At 37.8% G+C, this 20,061-nt stretch overlaps 1 protein-coding gene across 2 annotated transcripts in view; it reads left to right on the top strand.

Annotated features, from left to right (window-relative positions):
• The first annotated feature begins 8,816 nt into the window (after positions 1–8,816).
• Positions 8,817–20,061, top strand: part of PACRG (parkin coregulated) — a 582,537-nt gene continuing 571,292 nt past the window's right edge. For both annotated transcript variants that reach the window (XM_025382548.1, XM_025382547.1), the window contains exon 1: positions 8,817–9,600. In XM_025382548.1, coding sequence (XP_025238333.1) covers positions 9,445–9,600 — 156 coding nt within the window. In that variant the 5' untranslated portion in view covers positions 8,817–9,444. The remainder of the gene's footprint in view (positions 9,601–20,061) is intronic.

The following is a 20,061-nucleotide window of genomic DNA, read 5'->3' as shown; positions in this document are numbered from 1 at the left end:
CTTAAGGTTGTGTTTATAACACATTGCTTTTCAGTATTTCCAAAACAACATACGCTTAACGCTGAAGATCTGGAAAACACAGGAATCATAATAAAAGAAAACATTCCACAACCCAAAGATATAATTTGGGGGTATACTTCCTGATATTTTTACATATACAAATGGCCCCTAATGCTATTTAGTCTCCAGTTATGGTAACTAAATGGTCACATTAACACTTTTTAAAAAATATCTTTCCCAATTATTAAGAACTCACATATATTTGTCCATCTTAGATCACTCAATCATCTTATCACCACTGTTTTAAGACAAAAAAATCTTATTACTTCTAGAAACTTCATCTCAAATAGTGTCCCCATTCTCTCTCTGACTGACTTTACCTGTATAACTTGCACTCTATTAAGCATAAAATGATTCAATTGGCTGCAAAATCCAGATGGAATTTTTAATAAATTTACACACAAAGAATTGTGACAACCATGTCTTGATCCAATATGAAAGTTTCTTAGATGTTGACTCTCCATTAAAAATTATTCCAGAGGCCCGGCGCGGTGGCTCACGCCTGTGATCCCAGGACTTTGGGAGGCCGAGGCAGGTGGATCACGAGGTCAGCAGATCAAGACCATCCTGGCTAACACGGTGAAACCCCGTCTCTACTAAAAATACAAAAAATTTGCTGGGCGTGGCAGCGGGCGCCTGTAGTCCCAGCTAGTCGGGAGGTTGAGGCAGGAGAATGGTGTGAACCCGGAAGGTGGAGCTTGCAATGAGCCGAGATCGCGCCACTGCACTCCAGCCTGGGCGACAGAGCCAGACTCTGTCTCAAAAAAAAAAAAATCATTCCAGAACTGTCCCCCACGCAACAAAATAGAGTTCTAAAATGGGCAGTAATGCTGAGAAATTGCCAGAACATAAAAAACAAGCACAGAGACAGGGTATAAAACTCAGACCTTGAGAATAAGATTATTTGGTGACTTCTTTGAAATCAAGATGATATAAAAATCAATACCTATGACAGAAACTCTGCATGTAGTGAGACATGGCAGACACACACACACACACACACACACACACACACGAGAAAGGGACAATGAATAACGGAGAAAACTCTAGAGAGTAACAAAAGGAAGAAATTTCAATCATGGGTTGAGCATCTCACAGATTCCTAAATGAACAAGAGTGGAAAGCCCACATGAAATATTATTCTTAAATCCGTCTAATTTTCCAAGGAGCAAACCTAACCTAATAAAATTTTTTTTATTTTTTGTGGAGACAGGATCTTGCTATGCTGCCCAGGCTAGTCTTGAACTCTTGGGCTCAAGTGATCTTCGCACCTCAGTCTCCAAAAGTTGTAGGATTACAGGCGTGAGCCACTGTGCCCAGCCCCAAAGTGACTAAAAGGGACTAAAATCAAGTAGATATCTATACTAAATATCTTTCTCTGTACCACATGATTATGTCTAAATTGACCGCCCAGTAAAACGCATATACTTCCCATCTGATCCTATGAATTCAGACATCTTCATGTAAAAATGTATTTAGATATTGTCACAAGTAATTATACAAATTTGGTGAATGTCAACTGTCTCATGCAGTCTACCCTTGTCTGTGATCAGCAGCCCAGACAAGCAGCACCTCAGAGAACACAGCCTCACTTGTGCTTAAATCTGTACCTCTCACACTCTGGGAACTCACCAGAGAGCTATAAAGGCCTTTCAGGAGAAAGAAGGTCGATTTCAAGGGTGGAGAGAAGACCCAAAGCACATGAAATATTATTCTTAAATCTGTCTAATTTTCCAAGGAGCAAACCTAACTTGCCCCCATCCTCTAGCTGCCCAGAGGTCACCACTCCCCAACTTTGTTTCAATGGAAAAAAAAAAAAAAAATTGTAATCAGGACTGGACTTCCCTGGAAGGAAAATGCTGAGCCAGGGGCTACAAAGATTTCCACTGCAGACAATTCCCAGTCTAGGGAATTTCTCCAGTAGGAGCTGTGGTGAAGCCTGGTCTGTTCTGGTCAGGCCACTCCTGTGATAACCCTCAGAAACATTACAACCCACAGTCAAGCCCTGTGGCAACAAGTAACAAAGAAACTTACCTGTTGTTCAGACAACAGCTGCTCCTGTGAGCTGAAGAAGGAAATGTTAAATTCCAGCTTCCCAGAAAATCAAGGAATGTGGGAAAGAAAAAAAAAGAGGGGACAGAAAAGAGGAAGCGCAGGTAGATGTAAAAGAAAAAAAAAAAAGCCCAAAAACTAAAGGTTGACCTCAGAAACACAGATACTACAAATGTTCCTTCCTATTTCTCCATTGTACTAACATGAGCAAGTTTCAGGCATCTACTTCCTATCATTTCATGATCTGGAAAATGGATCTACTCTGCAGGTACAATAAGCTTTAAAACTGACTATGCAGTTACCAAGGGCTTCATCATACGATCTTATTTATGCACTGAAACTCCAAAAATATCTCACAATAGGAGTAACTGGTGTATTTAACAATTACATAAATAAATAATAAAAAATGTCTCAATCAGGACAGCAATAATAGTTTCCTAATTACTAATTTTTCCCCTCATTTGATGAGGGTAGGGGTGGAGTTGAGCAAAATGGGTGAGGCTGCTAACTATTGAACATTCTCTCCTCCAAAGGGCTCTCACATGAAACTTTACGGGGGCCTCTGTTCAGAGTAAAAGTAAATTGGAGAAAATCATCAAGAATCCATCAATACTCTTAAAAATACACACATCTGTCCATAGATGGTCTTAATATGTACCTAGGTATATGAGTTATGCAGATATCTGTGAAGAAGAAACTCTACTCTGCACTATTCCGGGTGACACAGTATCCACAGTTCTGATGACATTGTTCTCTCCACACAGAGAAGAAACTATAAATAGAACTCTAAGCATCATGTTTCACATATCAAAGAAGGAGATACACACTATTTTTGGAATACAAATACACTTAAAGCTTTACTAACATGACATAAAACACCTGTCAATGAGAGACATTAATTTACTCTACAAAAATAAGAACTTTTTAAAAAGAAGTATGGCCCTTAATCCGAGATGATATAATGACGTATCAAATCAATGCCACCACCCTGAGAAAAGCCATCTCCTACCACACGATTACCCCATCATTCTCAGTGGAAGACTACCCTCTATTAATAAAAGCTATTAACACTTTATCTAGACTTATTGACACTAGTGTAACTATTTTCTACAGCATTCCATTTCATAATTTTCTATTACTGCCATGGACATCTTTCTAAAAGACAACCTGTTCATAATGCTCTTCCATAGATAATGGTTCAGTGACTCCTCCCTATCGCCAACTTTAAACCCACCTCCTTGACAAAGCTTATCTGGTGTGCCTGCCAGCCTCACCAGATACCTTTCATTCCATTCTCTTCTCTCCCCTCCATGCCTGTCTAGAAGGCCTCCTTCACCTAGTTAACTCCTACTTGTCCTGCAGGACAACTGGAATGGCTCCACTGGGAAATAATTGGATCTTCTATGCTCAATAGGCTGAGCTTTCCAGTTCTCCCTTGTATAAACCTGTATCATGATACCCACCTTTCAGGTTTGTAAATCTTTACTTTTCTGTACCCCTTCTAGACTATGAACAAGAACCTGATGAACGGTAGTTGCTAATATCTTGGCTGACTGTAAAGGAGGTGTTAATTGCCCCACACTGAAAAGAGGGTGAGAAGGTGACACATAAAATTTCATATGAAGTTGGTGCCATTGGAATTGGATCTTAAATAATGAACAGTAGTTTTCAGACATACAACAGAAAGAAAGGGCATTTGAAGAGAATCACATGAGCAAAAGAAACATAAAAAATCACATGTTGCAGGCACATATGTGTGTGCTGATACATACATACATCTTTCTAATTACTCTTCTGCTGCAGTGGTGAAGGTGAAATCTATACCACTAATGTAAGCCTAATCAGCCCAACTAGGCCATAAACTCATTGGGAAGAAATGGTCATTTCTATGTGCCTTCCCCACAGGCAATATATAGACATATACAACCTGTGTGTACCCACCCCTACCCAGCACCACCTAATACATATGGTATAAAGAAATGACACTGAATAATCATAAATTTAAATACCTATTCATCCAAGGAAAAAAGGTTTCTATTTGGTGAAAAACAGACATTTGAGTGAATCTGTTAGAGTCCTAGGTAATTAGGAAATTACTGGGGGAAAGAATCCTGCTACTGTATTTCCTTTGAACCAAGATTCTATCCTACAGGATGAAGTAAATCAGCCAGGGAGGGAAGCTGTAACATAAATCAGCCAACTGTCACATGAGTCTCTTTCTTTAATGTTACAAAATTTAGGGAGAGAAACCATTCAGATTACTACAAAGAAACATTTAAAATGAGCTCATTAAATGCAAATGAAAACAGAAACATTGAATAAGCACTGGGCTACAATTAAAGGCTGAAGAAACAGTAGGTAAGAAGCAATTTTCATTGATCAAAGAACTAAAAGCTAACAGAATAAAGTATTTTGCATTAAAACTGCTCTCAGGAATATGAAGCATTTCAAAGTAAGAACTCTTTTTTTTTTCCTGCATTTTTCAAAAAAGCTTTGGAGGTAGGAATGGATTTACATATCTTAATACAAAGTACTTTCATTGTATCATTTTCAGGCAATGAAACTATGAGGTTTCAAAAAATGCAGACTTCAAAAATATCCTCGGAAATAGGGCCAAAACTGTAAAGGACAAAGGGTCATTTTAGAGCCTTTGGACCGACTCAAGGAAAAACTATTATATAATTACATAAAATCTTCTATGCAAAACTTTATTAGAGCCTATTTTTGACACAATTTTACCTCATCATAAACAGAAGCTTTGGGGTACTTAGGCATAGAGCTGCTTTTCATCAACTTATTAAAATGGCAGGGCAAAGAGTAGTACACAGAATATTCAACTAGAAATATAAATTGAGACTTTAAAATTCACCGCACACACGCTTGAAAACAAACATGCAGATGTATGGGCAAATGGTGAAGTCAGAATGCACATTCCTGATGGCAAGGGACTTTTTCTGCTGTGTTCCCTCGTTTCCCTGGCACCTAGAGCAGTTAAGGGTACACAGCAGGTGCTGAAATCACCGCATCTGCTTTTGTGAAACTAATGCATTATAAGATGAGAATGGGAAGTTTTCTTCTAAATTAATTTGCAAAGTTAAAAGATGCTGTTTTTCATCTGTCAAGAGGGCAAAAATAAAAAATCTTTGATGGCACATGGGAGGAAATGGGCACCCTTATACACACTGAAAGGGAGGGCAGGGCCACCAAGGACAGTTGTGCAGCTTGTACACTGAAAGGCACTACACCTAGGGTGAGAGAGAGGTGGGGACTGGAGATCCAGGTGTTCTGCTAGTGAAAGCTGAGTCAGTCTCGGGAAGGACGTCTTTTGGTAATTTTCAGGCCAGAGGGGCAGGGCAGCTCTTTACTACCACGTTGTATTCGTGGAGGCTTTAGATAGGTTTGTAAAATAGGGCAACTTATTTTAGAAAAATTTTGAAATACCTAGGAAAATTTTAAATCTGCAAACTCTTTAACTCAAATTGTCATACGATTTCTCTTTTACATATATGCTTACATGTGCAAGTAAAAAGATATGGCCACAAACATTTCTGATAACAGTTGTCTGTAAACCTGATGAGTGCTTATTTGTTGGTAAATATTTTCATTAGTGTATCCTATAAAACACTAGGCAGGAACTGCTGTGGAGTGAATCTGTACATGCAGATATGTAAATTCTCAAAGAGATGCTAAGTGAAACAAGGTATAGAAGAGACTATGTTCCAATGAATGGTTTTTGTCAATCAAAAATCTTCTTAAAAGTATAAGACACTGAATGTGTATTTCAATACTGACAACATTGGTGTATATATAACCAAGCACTCTAATATCTGCTGTTACTCAAATACCTAAATCCAGTTCTACAGAACATTTAGAACATACCACAAATTATCACCACTAACATTCCATTTTAAATACAAAGAACTGATCATTTTTTAAAAAGTCAAAATATATTTTTAATAGAGATACCAAAAATTACACGTTTCTACGTTGAATTCTTTTAAGCTTTTCTATTCTGCTTTATATTATCTTGAAGTCCTTCTCCACACCTTCCACAAGGGCACAATTTTTAACCGACTTCAATTAAATTACGTTTCCATAGCTGCCCAGGTCAGGGCATTCAACATATCAATCGCAATCCAGGTGGGAAATGTAAGGACTTATGAAACAGTCTTCATCCCAAGAAGGGAATCTTTGGTTTTGAGAAAGTAAAAGGAAGGTACATTCCATTAGCAGTTAGGTCTCAGTCAGTCCTGTTTACTCCTCTTCTACCAGGAAACCCATCTTTACGTTTCTCCAACTGGCAGAATATTATTTGCATTAAGGTTGGGGCGGGAAATTAAAGAAAAATAAAATTAAAAAGAAAAAGAAATAAGTTTTCCTGTTTTAGGCTAACTTGTCCCAGAGGCAGCAACAGCACAGCCCAGATCCAGGAAGAGTCTTGATAATATTATCGAATGTGCTCTGGAGACTCTCCCAACACTCCCTCAACACAGGGAGAAGAAAAACAAAATTTCCTTTGTTTTATGGAATGAGTTTATAGACTCTTGTTCTCTGTAACTAGTGATTTCAAGTATTCTGTTTTATCTAAGAAGTACAACGAAGGTCATGAGAAGCCTGAGTAGGCCTGAACTACAGCTGCCTGGGCACCATAGTGAAGGTTATAGGATAAGCCTGTGCCCAGGGAAACCTAGATAACGAACATCTGGGTTGCTTGGCAATGGTCATGTGCAGTCCTGTCTTTGTCCTGCCTCTGTATCCCTGCTTTGACACCACTGTAAGTTTGCTTCAAGCTAGCCCACCTCCTTTTGTGAAGTGTGTATAAAAGTCAAGTACTGTCTTTATTCTGAGCCCAGTCTTTTGCATGTGAGTCAGCTGGGCCTGAGTGCACTCGATAAAGATTCTCCTGTTTCAACCTGAGGTCTCTCTCGTCCTCCTGAATCCCGCAACAAGGTGAGTGTAACAGAGAAAGCATAGGCCTGAAAGGAGCAAGCTTTGAGAAGCACTCTTACCTTTAACAGAAAATCCCAGATACATACTATTTACATTTTGATCTCCAACTGATCACTGGATAAAATCTATAATGTCTTTCCTGGTTCTGAATTTTTGTCACAAAAACACAAAACCCATCACTCCAAGGCTTCCTTTTAATGGTTTTCACTTTCACCTACCTTTAGCACTGTTCACCACACCCAAATCTCAAACTGGCCATTCAGATGTTTACTGAAATGTGGCTAATGAGGCTGGGCATGGTGGCTTACGCCTCTAATCCCAGATCTTAAGTGCCTGTCTTCATATAGCTTTACAATAAATTTGTTTCTCTTAAAATTATCTGTGCACTAGATTAAGTTAAATTAAAATAAAATGTATTTAACTGTCTTCAAAATAAGGTATAGGCTATTTTCTTCCTGTAGACTACTGATAGCACGGATTTTGGAAAATCTCTTCTACTTGGTTTTCTGATTCAGTTCAGACTTGTGCTTACAAGTGAATCTTATGTAAATGTCACCTAAAAAGAGCTCAAGAAAACTCAAAAAATTATAACTTTTTCATAATTTGGTTAACTTTCAAGTCATTCACCAAAAGTCAGACCATGCTAGAAAGGGAAGAAGGGTTGGACAACATTCTTGTTTTACCACAGAGACAAAGACAATGCCAGTTAGCTGGCTTGATTCTCCCACTGATGGGCAGAATGTTTACATTTTAACAATAACTTCATAAATAAAAACAGATGTAGTACGTGTTTTCAGTGCATAAAGATCACATATTTTATGAATCCACCTCTCACCTTACTTCTGGACAGACCACATCTGACTTCGAACGTACTTACTGCAATCAAAAGTGTTTTGTAAGGGACGCTTCTCAGGAATTAGCCCTAAACAAGCTCACTAAACCCTCCATACATAACCTGGAGAAACTTCCACAATAATGAAACCCCATATAGCACCGGCTTCTAAACATATGGTGCATTTCCATTCATTTTTAGGGACAGCCCCTAAAGTAGTTTTTGGTTCAACAACCCTGGAAGAGGACCTTTGCACCTTTGCTCATCTTACACATCAAGTGTTCATGAACAACTCTGATGCCACTAAGTTTTGTTCACAAAATTGCACCTCGGTCATTGTGTTTTACCAAAAAAAAAAAAAAAACAAAGTTATTTTGCAAAAGGCAGTAGATGTAATCTTGGCTATTATTTACTCTCAATTTTTCTTTCACCTCAGCCCTCCAACGAGAAGTTTAAAAGGAAACATCCGAGGGAGCAAGAAGTTTAGATTCATCTGGAGGAGTTTCTGTGGCGCCCAGCCACCCTCACCAGGTGCCCTCCATTAGAGTTTAATGCTTTGCTGGGGTTTCCTGAAAGAGCCCCACAAAGAGTGGGTCTCGATGGGTCCTGAACCGCACGACAACTGGCCAGGGCCGCGAGGGCGAGGGGCGGCGGCGGGGCGAAGGCTTCGGGACCCTACACGGTCCGGGGGACCATGAGCGAGGACCGGGGGTGCGGGGCCGCCTGGCGTCCCCGGTGAGACGGTCTTCACGGGAACGCTCAGAGCAGGGGCGGGCGGGCGAGGGCTTGGAACGCACACACTGGGGCCCCGGGCCCGCGTCGCTGAGCTGGAGAGCCCGGCGGTGCGGGCCGGGGACGGCATGGGCACTTTGGCCCCGTCACTGACAGTTGGCACCTGGGGTCCAGGTCGGCCGAGGCCACACCGGGGCGCAGGGCGGCGCAGAGAGGCTGTACCTGGCAGGTACCCACGTACCTATCATGGTCACTGGGCAGGTGGCGGCTGCGGGCCAGGAAAGGGCCTACGCGCGCACCGGCGCCAGCCCGCGCCTCCCACCAGCGGCTCTCCTGGGTTAAATCTTCCAGGGCTCCCCGCCCCGGCGCCGGGCCCTAGGAATGCGCACGCGCGGAGGGTACGCGGCCCAGGGCCTGCTGGGAGTCGTAGTTTTAATGCGTAGTTTCTCCTCACGCCTCCTGCCCTCCAGCTCACCGCCGCCTCCCTTTCCGGCTTCAGGCCCAGCAATCGTACGTCACCGGGGGGCGGAGCTATGCGCCCGCAGTGTTGACCAGTCGCTTAGCAACCGGGAGGATTACCTTTGGAAGCTTGTTGCAGCTCTAGCTACGGTCCTGCCCTCTTCCCGCCCCACCCCTCCCCTAAACTCCCTTCACCTAGGAGCTGCCAAACATCTGGATCAACCTGGGCACTACGAGGGGTTGAATTTCTACCATTAACGCGCCTGTTGACATTTTTTTCCCGACCTCCTGCTCACATCCGTAAAACCCACTGATTCTTTTACTACACTTTTTATGAGAACAAGACATTTTCTAGGAAGATGGTGGCAGAAAAAGAGACCCTGAGCTTAAACAAATGCCCAGACAAGATGCCGAAGAGGACCAAGCTGCTGGCACAACAGCCGCTCCCGGTGCACCAGCCTCACTCCCTGGTTTCTGAGGGCTTCACAGTCAAAGCCATGATGAAAAACTCAGTCGTAAGTGATCTTCCTGAATTGAATGCACTCGCTCCGTATCAGGGGACACGAGATTTACAGAGGTTGGCCAGCCCTAGGATGGACTCTGAGCCCATGTCCCGGGTGGTCTTTGCCAAAAATGGCAATTACTTGGCAAGTAGCAGGCGGTCCCCCACAGTGTGTGGGGGGCAGGCTAGGTTGTTAGAATCCTGGGCAAATGATATACTCTGCCCATTGATAAGCACCTTCCTGATAACTCATCGTTTCTAAACCGCCCAAAATTACTCTTACGCTATTTACACGAGGTAAAAAGATCCCCTTTAATTACTGATTGCTAACTAACCCCACTCAGCAAAGGGCCTTACAGAAGATGAGCTCTTAGAAATCATAAACTCTTGCAAAATTTAACATGAGCTGATATACAACTGGGAACATAAACTCATTAAATAATCTATAATGAGAAATTTTGGAATATCCTAGCAGTTACTCTAACAACACTTGTCTCTTAGAAAATGATGTCATCTTGTTAGAGTACTGAAAGACCACTTAATATGAACACTGTTTCCTGACAGGCCTTTTAAGATGATGTGCTTTAAACAATACAAGCTTTAGCTCATGTGTCTCTGCTACTAATACAATTCATATTTCATCTGCATTATTTGTAGTAACAAAAATAAAATATTCTAAGTATCATTAGAGAAAAAAGATTAAAAATACATACAAATATTTTAGCTGTCTGCATGATAGTATATATTTTTTAAACCTTCCTATTTGTTAAATAGCTTTACACTTGGTATGCTAAGGCAGATTTTGCTACTGAGTAAGCACCTGTCTGGGAATGAGGCATTAAATAATAAATGCAGCTTTCAAATTCATATAATTTACACCCTGGGAAGATCTGAGTTATTACATGTGGCAATTCATTATGTTAAATGAGTAATGTTGTTTTCCAGTGTCACATTATTTCCTTTGCTTATATGTTGTAAACCTAATAACTTATTCCTAAACGACATACTTAAAATACATGAATGAAACAGATTACCTATAGACCTCTAGGCCAGGTTCCCATGTGGTTATGCAAAATGATATCCTAATTATTGGGAAGTGTGTCAGGTGATTTACAGTAGTTAAAATTCTTGGAAATAGACTAAAATTCTGCTTGTTGTAACTAATTCTTTTTCATGGAATTTCACATAAATTGGTTCTCCTAGGAGTCAAGATGATGCATTTATCAGCAATACCATAACCATTCAAGTTAATAATTTAGTTTTCTTCTACACAATATTTACAATTTTGGTGTTTTTTAATGTTATAATTTAATATCACAATTTTTTTTTTTTTACTGGTCAGGGTTCTTTTCTGTTATTTCCTAAACTTGTGTTCATAATTCTTGTATCATGTTAATTCTTTAATATAATCCTACGCCTAAAGAGATAGTTCTGCAAAATCTAATGTTTCTATATTGCCAGATGTAGTAAATATGCCTACATGACTTTAAAAAAACCACGTTGATTATGAAGCAGGCTTCTTATCTTTTTATATTCTAAAGGAAAATCTTTGTGCTAGCAATACTTCTCTTGCCATTGGAAATCATAATTCTTAAATGCAAAGATTATTTATCCATTCATCTACTTATTCAGTCAACAACTCTCTCTCTCTCTTTTTTTAATACCCAATACTTGTTAAGCACAGTTCTGGGGATTTGGGATCAGCAAAGCAAAGTCCCTGCCCTTAGTATTCCAAGGTAAACCAAAATAACAACATTCAAATCTTGATAAAAGAAAGCTAGATAATACTGTTTATACAAAATAACTTCAGTGGTACAAGAAATAAAAATTTTCCATTTCATAACCAATATTTACATTTCACCATTTTTATCTTTAGCAGTATAGACTTTTCAGCATTATAAGATCAAAATATCCTCATCTCTTTCTGAAGGTGTATTTCGATTCAGGATATGTATGACAATTTCCAGCTTTTCTTAATTGCGACCTCATGCTCAAAGGCCAATACCCTCCAAACCACTTTTCCAGTTAGATAAGTCACCATTCCAATGCTCTTCCACTTAAAACATGAAGAATTGTATATATCCTAAGGAGTTACACAGAGACTCCTGATATTTCTTTGAGTGCAATAGTGATACAAGTACATAAACTTGATCATAAATATGTTTCATCAAATGGGCTGTGCAAGCAGAAATGCTTATTTAAACAGTCAGTCTGGATATGAGAGCGCAAAATTATTGAAAAATAATGATAAATGTAAATGGCAAAATTTTTAAAATCTCAATGTCAAGTATTGTTCTTCAATAGAAAGTAGACTTTGTTTCCATGAAATTTTTGTTGCATTCTATAAGAAAACAAGCATCACAAAAGCCCTGCCATCAAATAATATTCAAATTCACATTTTTATAGTGCTTGCCTATAAAGAGATGTAAGAGATACACAATTTGAAGATTTCAAAGTTCATTTTCCTTTTAAAGGCTTTATTTGGGTTGCGATAGAGCCTATGACCAGAAACTATTAACCAAGCATTTTGTTGTCTTCATCTTGTCAGATGTTTTCTGTGCTGAACATGCTTATCGTGAAGCAAATTAGAAAATTGACCCAGGTTTATGGTGACAGGGAAGTTGAGTTTAGCTTAAGCTTTCTATTACAGCTTTCCTCTCAATAGACTATACATGCTTTATGCTCAAAGTTTAGGGGAATGGAATAAATACATATTTTTTTAATATTAAAGTTTGAGTATTCCTATTCCAAAAGTCTGAAGCCTGAAATGGTCCAAAATACAAAACTTTTTGAGTGCTGACATTACACTCAAAGAAAACTCTCTTTCGAGCATTTTGGATTTCAGATTTTCAGAATTGGCATGACCACCAGTGTATAATACAGATATACTCAGCTCTTTGTACAGATTCTGCCTCCGTGGATTCAACTAACCTTGGATAGAAATGTTTAGGACAAAAATTTTATCTGTATTGAACATGTACAGACTTTTTTTTTTTTAGTCATTATTCCCTGTTAAACAATAGAGCATATCAGCTATTTATATAGAGTTTATGTTGTTTTAGATACTATAAGTAATATAGACATGATTTAAAGTATACGGGTGGAAATATGTAGGTTATATACAAATACTATGCCATGTTATATCAGAGACTTGAGCATCTGCAGATTTTGGTATCTGCAGGAGGTCCTGGAAGTAATTCCTCATGGAGACTGAGGGATGACTGTATTCCAAATTTGAACAAAAAACAAAAACCAATCCAAAACACTTCTGGTCCGAAGCATTTCAGATAAGGGATAGTTCAACCTGTACTTTACATGTATAGTGCGTCCAATCATGTACTTATTTAACATGTAGTGGTAATCATCAATATTTATACATTCTATATTAAGATATTAATTTGGCTGCTGTAACAGAGACCAAATAACAATAGCTTAATTAAGATGGAAGTTGTTTCTCTCATAATAGAAGTTCAAGTTTGTAGGGAATCCCAGGAGGTTGGGCAGTATTTTCCCGTGAGGCGGGTGCAGGGGCATAGGAACATGTTTGTTCTTTGTATCCTGTAAAATGACACCTGAGACAAGGTGGGCTCGAGACCACTAGGGTCAAATACCTGCCCTCAAGAAGGAGGAAAGTGGAAGCAGAGAGCTTCCCATGATGGGCATGACCCGGACACAGCACCCCACTTTCATTGTCATCCAACTGGCCAGAACCTAGTAATACACCTACATTTTCCCATTTTGCAAAATCCTGTGAAAGCTTGACCCATGAAGTAACACCCAAGCCCACATACCTGTCTCCTCAGGAAAGGGATGAAGGAAGCTATGTAGTTCCAAAAGGGCATCGTCTCCAACACCTACTTCAGGTAGGGGAGAGAAAAATGGGTATGGAGCAATCTGCAAGAATGAGGCAAGAAGAACTGAAGAGCAAACAGCTTCATTATGAAGGCATGTCCCAGAAACAGCAATCCTCACTCCTGCTCAAATCCTGCCAAAACCTAGTCTTATGGCCACAGCTAGTTGCAAGAGAGGCTGCGACATGTAGTCTTTAACTGGTAGCTCTGTGTCCAGCTCAAACTTGCAATGTTTTATGACTGTAGCCAAGGGATATTGGGGGATAATTAGAAGTGTCTAACTCCAGTGCTAAATGTGCTACATTATTGGTGAAGAAAAGGAGAGAGACAAGTAAAATAATTACAATACAAATAAACAGATGTCTCTGGTAGAGAAGTACTAATGATGAAGGGACCAAGTGGCGACAAACTAATGGGGGCCCTCATCACCTTTTGTCTAGGTTTGTACAATATCATCCACCCATCAATTGGTTAACTCCCTCAATCAATTATCGGTACAATTACACTAATCTTTCCAGTACAATGTTCTGCTCCTATTACTATTCAGAGGTTTTGGAGTTTCCCAATTCTTATAGAAAAAAGTCATGATACTTCCCCAGGGCCAGCAAGATCTTCTGTGATCTAATCCCATTCTACGTTTTTAAATTTCATCTCCCACTGTTCTCGTTGACTTCAGTCAATCTGAACCCAGGAAGTAAATCGGATTCTTTATTTTTGTGTTTCTGTTTATGTTGTTCCCTTTGCTCGAACACCCTTCTCCCTACATATCTGCATATACAAATTCATTCTTGTATATCTGCATATACAAATTCATTCGTCAGGTAACACATATCTATTGATCACAGACTATGTGCAAAGCACTGTTTTAAATGCTAGGAATTTAGCAGTCAGCAAAAGACAGAACACATGCTGTCAGGAAGCTTATATTTTTATGGCCAGCAAAATGCCAGCTGCTTTAAGAAGACGTCTTTCGTTCTGCCTTCCTGTCACCCACATAGAAAGTTATCCTTTATTCATTGTGTTCTACTTTATATTATGGTCATTTCTGCTCATGTTTTATCTCCTTATGTAAATTCTCTGTGAGGGCAGTATCCACGTCTAAGTCATTTTTTAATCTTAACCAGAACCTAACAGTGTATTCAATAAATATTTGATGAATGAAGGAAAGCAATTCTACCCTTTCTTCTTATCTCATATTCTCCCACTTTCTTGTTATAATTGTTATTTGTCTCTATTCTGAATTTTTTTAAACCATCCCCTCTAATTGCGGAGCCCACAAGCTCCCTTTAAAACTCGAGAAGGCCGAATCATGGCATTCTTCACCTCAACCCCTCAGGTGGCTCCCTGCCTCACTCAGAGTAAAAGCTAAGGTTCCCATACTGGGAAGGTTCTGTGTGATCTGCCTTCCCTTGCTGCTTTATGCAAATCTGTTGGCCCCGCCTCAGGAACTCGTGTAGTGCCATGCCTTTGCCCTTCCTGTTTCCTCTGCCTGAAATGTATTTTACCCTGTGTGTCATCAGCTCTTGATGCTTCAAATTTCTGTTTAACAATTAGCTATTTAGTGAGCCCCTTCCTGACCACTCTATTTTAAATTTCAGACCCTTAACAATCCCCTCCATCCCAGCTCCAGCACTCCCATCTCCCTTCCCTGTTTTATATTTTTCCCTCTAATATTAATTTAGTTGAGCCTGTGTTTTCTTCCACCAGAGAGTAAGTCCCAGAAGGAGAGGAAGCTTGTTTATTTCACCTATTGCTGCATCCTCACCTCAAGAAAAGTGTATGGCACATAGTAGCTGCTATTTATCTTATTTTGATCAGTTGAATTAATGAATGACTATATTTTATACTACAGTTAGACAATCATCTTCAAATTAGTGGCTTCAAAGAAAATGCCAATGATGTTATATAGATATTAAATCTAGAAATGAGAATAATTTGCAACTGTTTTATGCAGTATTATAAAAGTTATACATGTTCAATGAAAGAAGTTACAGTGGTTTGGCTTAGAAAAGCTTTTTCCTGTCTAAGATGATGAGAAAAAATTGAGTCTTTTTTTCCTTGATTCTGTTTTACTTTTTTACTTTTAATTTTTTATTTTGAAAGTTTGCTTCGCCTTAAGTCAGTTCGGTTTTGGAAGGTATAAATTTTGACTTATTTTCCCTAAATGGCCAGATAACTGTTACATAACCCTTTATATACTTAAATTATGTCAAATATCTTCCTACTAAATTTAGGAATTCCTATCCAATTTAAATAATATGTCAGTGCTGTGTTTTTATTATTTCAAGTAACTTTATTAATAATTGATTACTTAATGTCATATATTTATTCTTTCCTATATAATAGGGCTAGTCATCTTCATTCCATTTGGATTTTAAAACCAATCTTATGAAAAAGGCAGGGTAGACTGTGTTTTTCCACTTAATGTAGAAATCTCAAACAATTTAATATTTTGTGGTTGTTTAGAGATACTTATTAAAGGATAGAGCAAGGACTGGAACCTAGATTTCAAGGTTTTTCTTTCAACAGTTCTCTCACATATTGTGAGTGCATCACTTGGTGAACATCAAACCGAACACACTAATGCAACCAACACCCAAATCCAGAAATACTGTCAATGCCACAAAACCCCGTCTGTCTCTTTCTGGTCACTGCCCAACATACCCACATGCTAACCTTCTTCTGACTTTGGCCAACAGACTAGTTTCACCTGGTTTTGTACTTCAATGCATGGAATCATAAAGTATACAATTGGTTCGTGTCCAGTTTCTTTCATCAACATTCTGTTGGTGAGATTCACCCACATTCTTGCATACAACTATAGTTGTAGAGAAATCCTTCATGTTTATTCCTGTCTAGTATTTTCTTGGATATACCGTGATTTATTTATCCATCGCTTTCTTGATGGGTATTTGTGTGACATCCAATTTAGAACTGTCACAAACAGCACTACTAGGAAAATTCTTACACTTTTTTTGGAGAACGTATCTACGCATGACCAAGGACGTATTTCTGGGAGTGGAATTGCTGGACCCTAAGTCATGCATGTTTGGCTTAGTAACTAAACTAAAACTGTTTTCCCAATTGACTTTTCAAGTTTAAACTCTTTCCAGCGCTATTTGAGAGTGCTGTTTGCGTTACAATATCACCAATAATTAATATTTTCTTTATTTTGCATTTTAAGTATTCCAGTAGGTATGTAATGTTATATCCTTATTATTTTAATATTAATTATATTGTGACTAATGAAGTTAACGACTTCTTCATATATTTATTGTCCATTTGGATATGCTGCTTATGGAAGTGTCTTTTTAAGACTTTTGACTGTTTTTCTCTTGGCTTGATTTGGTTTATTTATTTGTAGTGCTTTTGTCCATCTATATTCTAAATGATATGAGGCATTTGTCTAGTATTCTATGTATTGCAACTACAGTTACCCACTCTGTGAGTTTCCTTTCCATTCTCCATAGTGGCTTTTTTGCTGTCTTTTTAAAGTTACATACTTTGTGAAGAAAATTATTACCTTGAACATATTTGTGTACTTCTTCATAATGTGTTCCTCAATCAGTTTCAACTAGCTCTCAGTGAAATACATATACATTAGGACACATGACTTAGAAAATAAATTGGAGCGATTGGAAATGAAATAGAATAAACAACAGTGAAAAATAAATTAAAATGTAATTAAAGTAGAAACTTTGGGCTCAAGGAAAGAAGCATCAATTTTGTCATTCATAAGGGTCAGTATATTTATCAATGGATGTTCAAATTTAATTCTGAGCTTCTTGGCATCTGTTGCTGAAAGAGGAACATTATACACATCTCACTATCACAAAAGGAGAAGCCCATCAATCACTATAGGGAACTGAAGCTTGTGTACACTGAACTCTCTGAGAAATTGGTCATGTCACATTTTAAATACATGCCACACACCATGTCTACATTTTTATGTTTTGCAAGAAATGCAGTGAAAATATCATCCACAGAAGATTTCAGTGAGGGCTAAGTACATGTTATTAAAATGTATCTTGGCAAATTGGATTTTGCATGATATTAAATTGCTGTAGTACATGTACATAGGCTTTCGGTGGTCCAATTTGATCTAGAAATGGAATTTACAGTGCTCACAGGAATGTGTAGATTGTACGTATTTTAGTCATTGTTCTCAGTTCATTTCATGACGGGAGCAAGATAGCTGCTGTTTTTATAAGTTGGCAGGGAGAAAATGTGTAATATGATAAAAACACAGAGTTGGATGACCTGAAAGGGTCTGAGTCCAGGAAAGTTTCCTGAAGGGAATCATGTTTGGTGAAATATAACAGTTGAGAAGGACCTAGGGGAGTGTGCAAAGGCTAAGAGAGACCAGGCTCCCAACTAGTTTGGTTTTCAATCTTATTTTCTGCCTTTTTTTTTTTTTTTTTTGCCAAAAATAATTATGTTGTAAATTCTATTCATTATATACATGTTTAAAATTATTTAGATTGCATATATTTTTCGAGAGTATATACAGTATATATACCTACCTATGTGTTTGTATAGATTGCAATGTGTATAATTATAATACTTTATATGGAATTTTATGGATTCCTTCTAATATGCTAATATTCCACATGTTATTGAAAACTCATAAGCATTTAAAAGACTTCATAAAATTCTATCCTTTAAATTTGTCATAATTTACTTAGTCTTTCACTTAGGTTGTTTTCAACTTTTTGCTATTAGTGTATACATAATGTTAAAATGAGTGTCTTTATATAAAAAAGTTTTTTCTGTATTTTACAGTGTTTCCTTAAAATACAATTTCTGAAGTAAATGTACTGAGTCAGAGATCTTATCAATCTTAAAACCCCTATCAAGGTTTTATTAATACTGCCACTTGCTGTGCTTGAATGTGCCTATTCTAGCTCCTCCCGTGGCCTCCCTAAGGGGCTTTTGACTTCCCGGACTAGCCTGCTGTCTACGGCTCCACCTGCCAGTGTTGAGGGTCAGGATCTCAGCACCTCTGAAACCTATTCATGATACAAATGAGGGGGTTGCAAACATCTAAGACTGTAGTTCTCAGATTGCAAATTGTAATCACTTGAAAGATTCCCATTTAATTCTTCTAAGCGTTCTGGGGTTGATTTAATTAGTCTTTAATTAGGGGTTGGGAACATTTGGGCACATAGTATGATGGGGAAGATCTGAGAAAACTGTTTTCTAGATGGCTACTCAATTTTTCCAAAGACATTTACTATGTAATGTTTTATTCGCCATTGCTTTGTGTGTTCTTTTTCTTGTTGTGTGTTTCATAATTCTACGTAATAGAGATATTTGAGAGGAATTTTTAACCAATGTCCACTGTTTTGATAATTGTGGTAATTAAACCACAACTTGGTAATATGTTTTAGAAATTGGTGAGGCTAATTTATCCTGCTAATTCCCAGAGTGTTTACTTTAAATTTTAACATTTTACCAGTTTAATCTTCCAAATGACCCTTTAATAAGATGTAAAGTCGAACATCATTTTGAGATGGAAATGATCATATAACTCACTTGCAAATAGTGATCATCATATAACACTGTCTTCACTTATAGTAATATAATTTATCATTCCATGCTCTTAGGTGTACGTTTTCCTAATAAGTATTTTTATATTTATTTTATACCCAGCCATCTCACTAATCCTCTTTTTAATCAAATGTTTTCACTGAATTGCATGTATTTTATTTTAATCATGTTCTTCTACATTTTGAACAATTTAAATATACAAATAAATGTAGAAATAGAAAAAGAAGTATCTATTCACCATCTAGATTTAATAAACAATACTTTAAATAATAACGTTATATTCTTATAAGTAAAAAAAAAAAAAAAAACCTCACCAAGAGAGCTACAGCTTAATTTGTACTCTGTCCTTTCATTCCCAGAGGCAAGCAGGATCCTGAAGTTTGTATACATTATTCCTAAATATGCATAATGAATATATATGTATTCATATATCCTATAGATAGATAGATACAGAGATATAGAGATAATTGAAATTCAAGAACTGTTCTTCAGGTTACTTTTTCATCTGAGCTATTTGGTTACAGTGCAGGTTTCTGTAATGCCTTCAGGTCTTACTCAGTTCATTAATAGCAAAATGCTGTCAGTATAAGTAGGACATTCAGATGTGACTTTCCCCATCTTGTTAGTATTTTGTGCCACAAAGTAACAGCAACTGGATACAAATTATACTAACACAGCTAAATGCAGCCTGACACAGAGTCACAGTGTCATAGATTATAACTGTTCACTATGGGTTCCTCTTCCTAGTTCTATTTGTGCACTTGCTCTTGGAAGCGCCTAATGTGAGGCAAGCCCAATCTTTGTAGATCCTTACAGTGTCTCTTTCTATCATTTTTTTCAAAAGACATAGCACTGTACTGTATATACTCCAATATTTCATATCTAAAGGTCAGGAATTTAATATTTTAACTGTGGTAGTTAATTTTAATTAGAATGATTGTTAAATGCTCTGGTTACAAAGTTGCATATATGTATAGAGCTTTTGAAACATTATTTTCCCTATACATTTCCCCATGCACTTCGTTATTTCTTTTTTTTTTTTTTTTTTTTTTTTTTTTTTTTTTTTTTTTTTT

Source organism: Theropithecus gelada, chromosome 4 (genome assembly GCF_003255815.1).
Source record: "Theropithecus gelada isolate Dixy chromosome 4, Tgel_1.0, whole genome shotgun sequence".
Lineage (NCBI taxonomy): Eukaryota > Metazoa > Chordata > Mammalia > Primates > Cercopithecidae > Theropithecus > Theropithecus gelada.
Note: the sequence above shows the minus strand (reverse complement) of the source record. Positions and strands in the feature narration are given on the sequence as shown.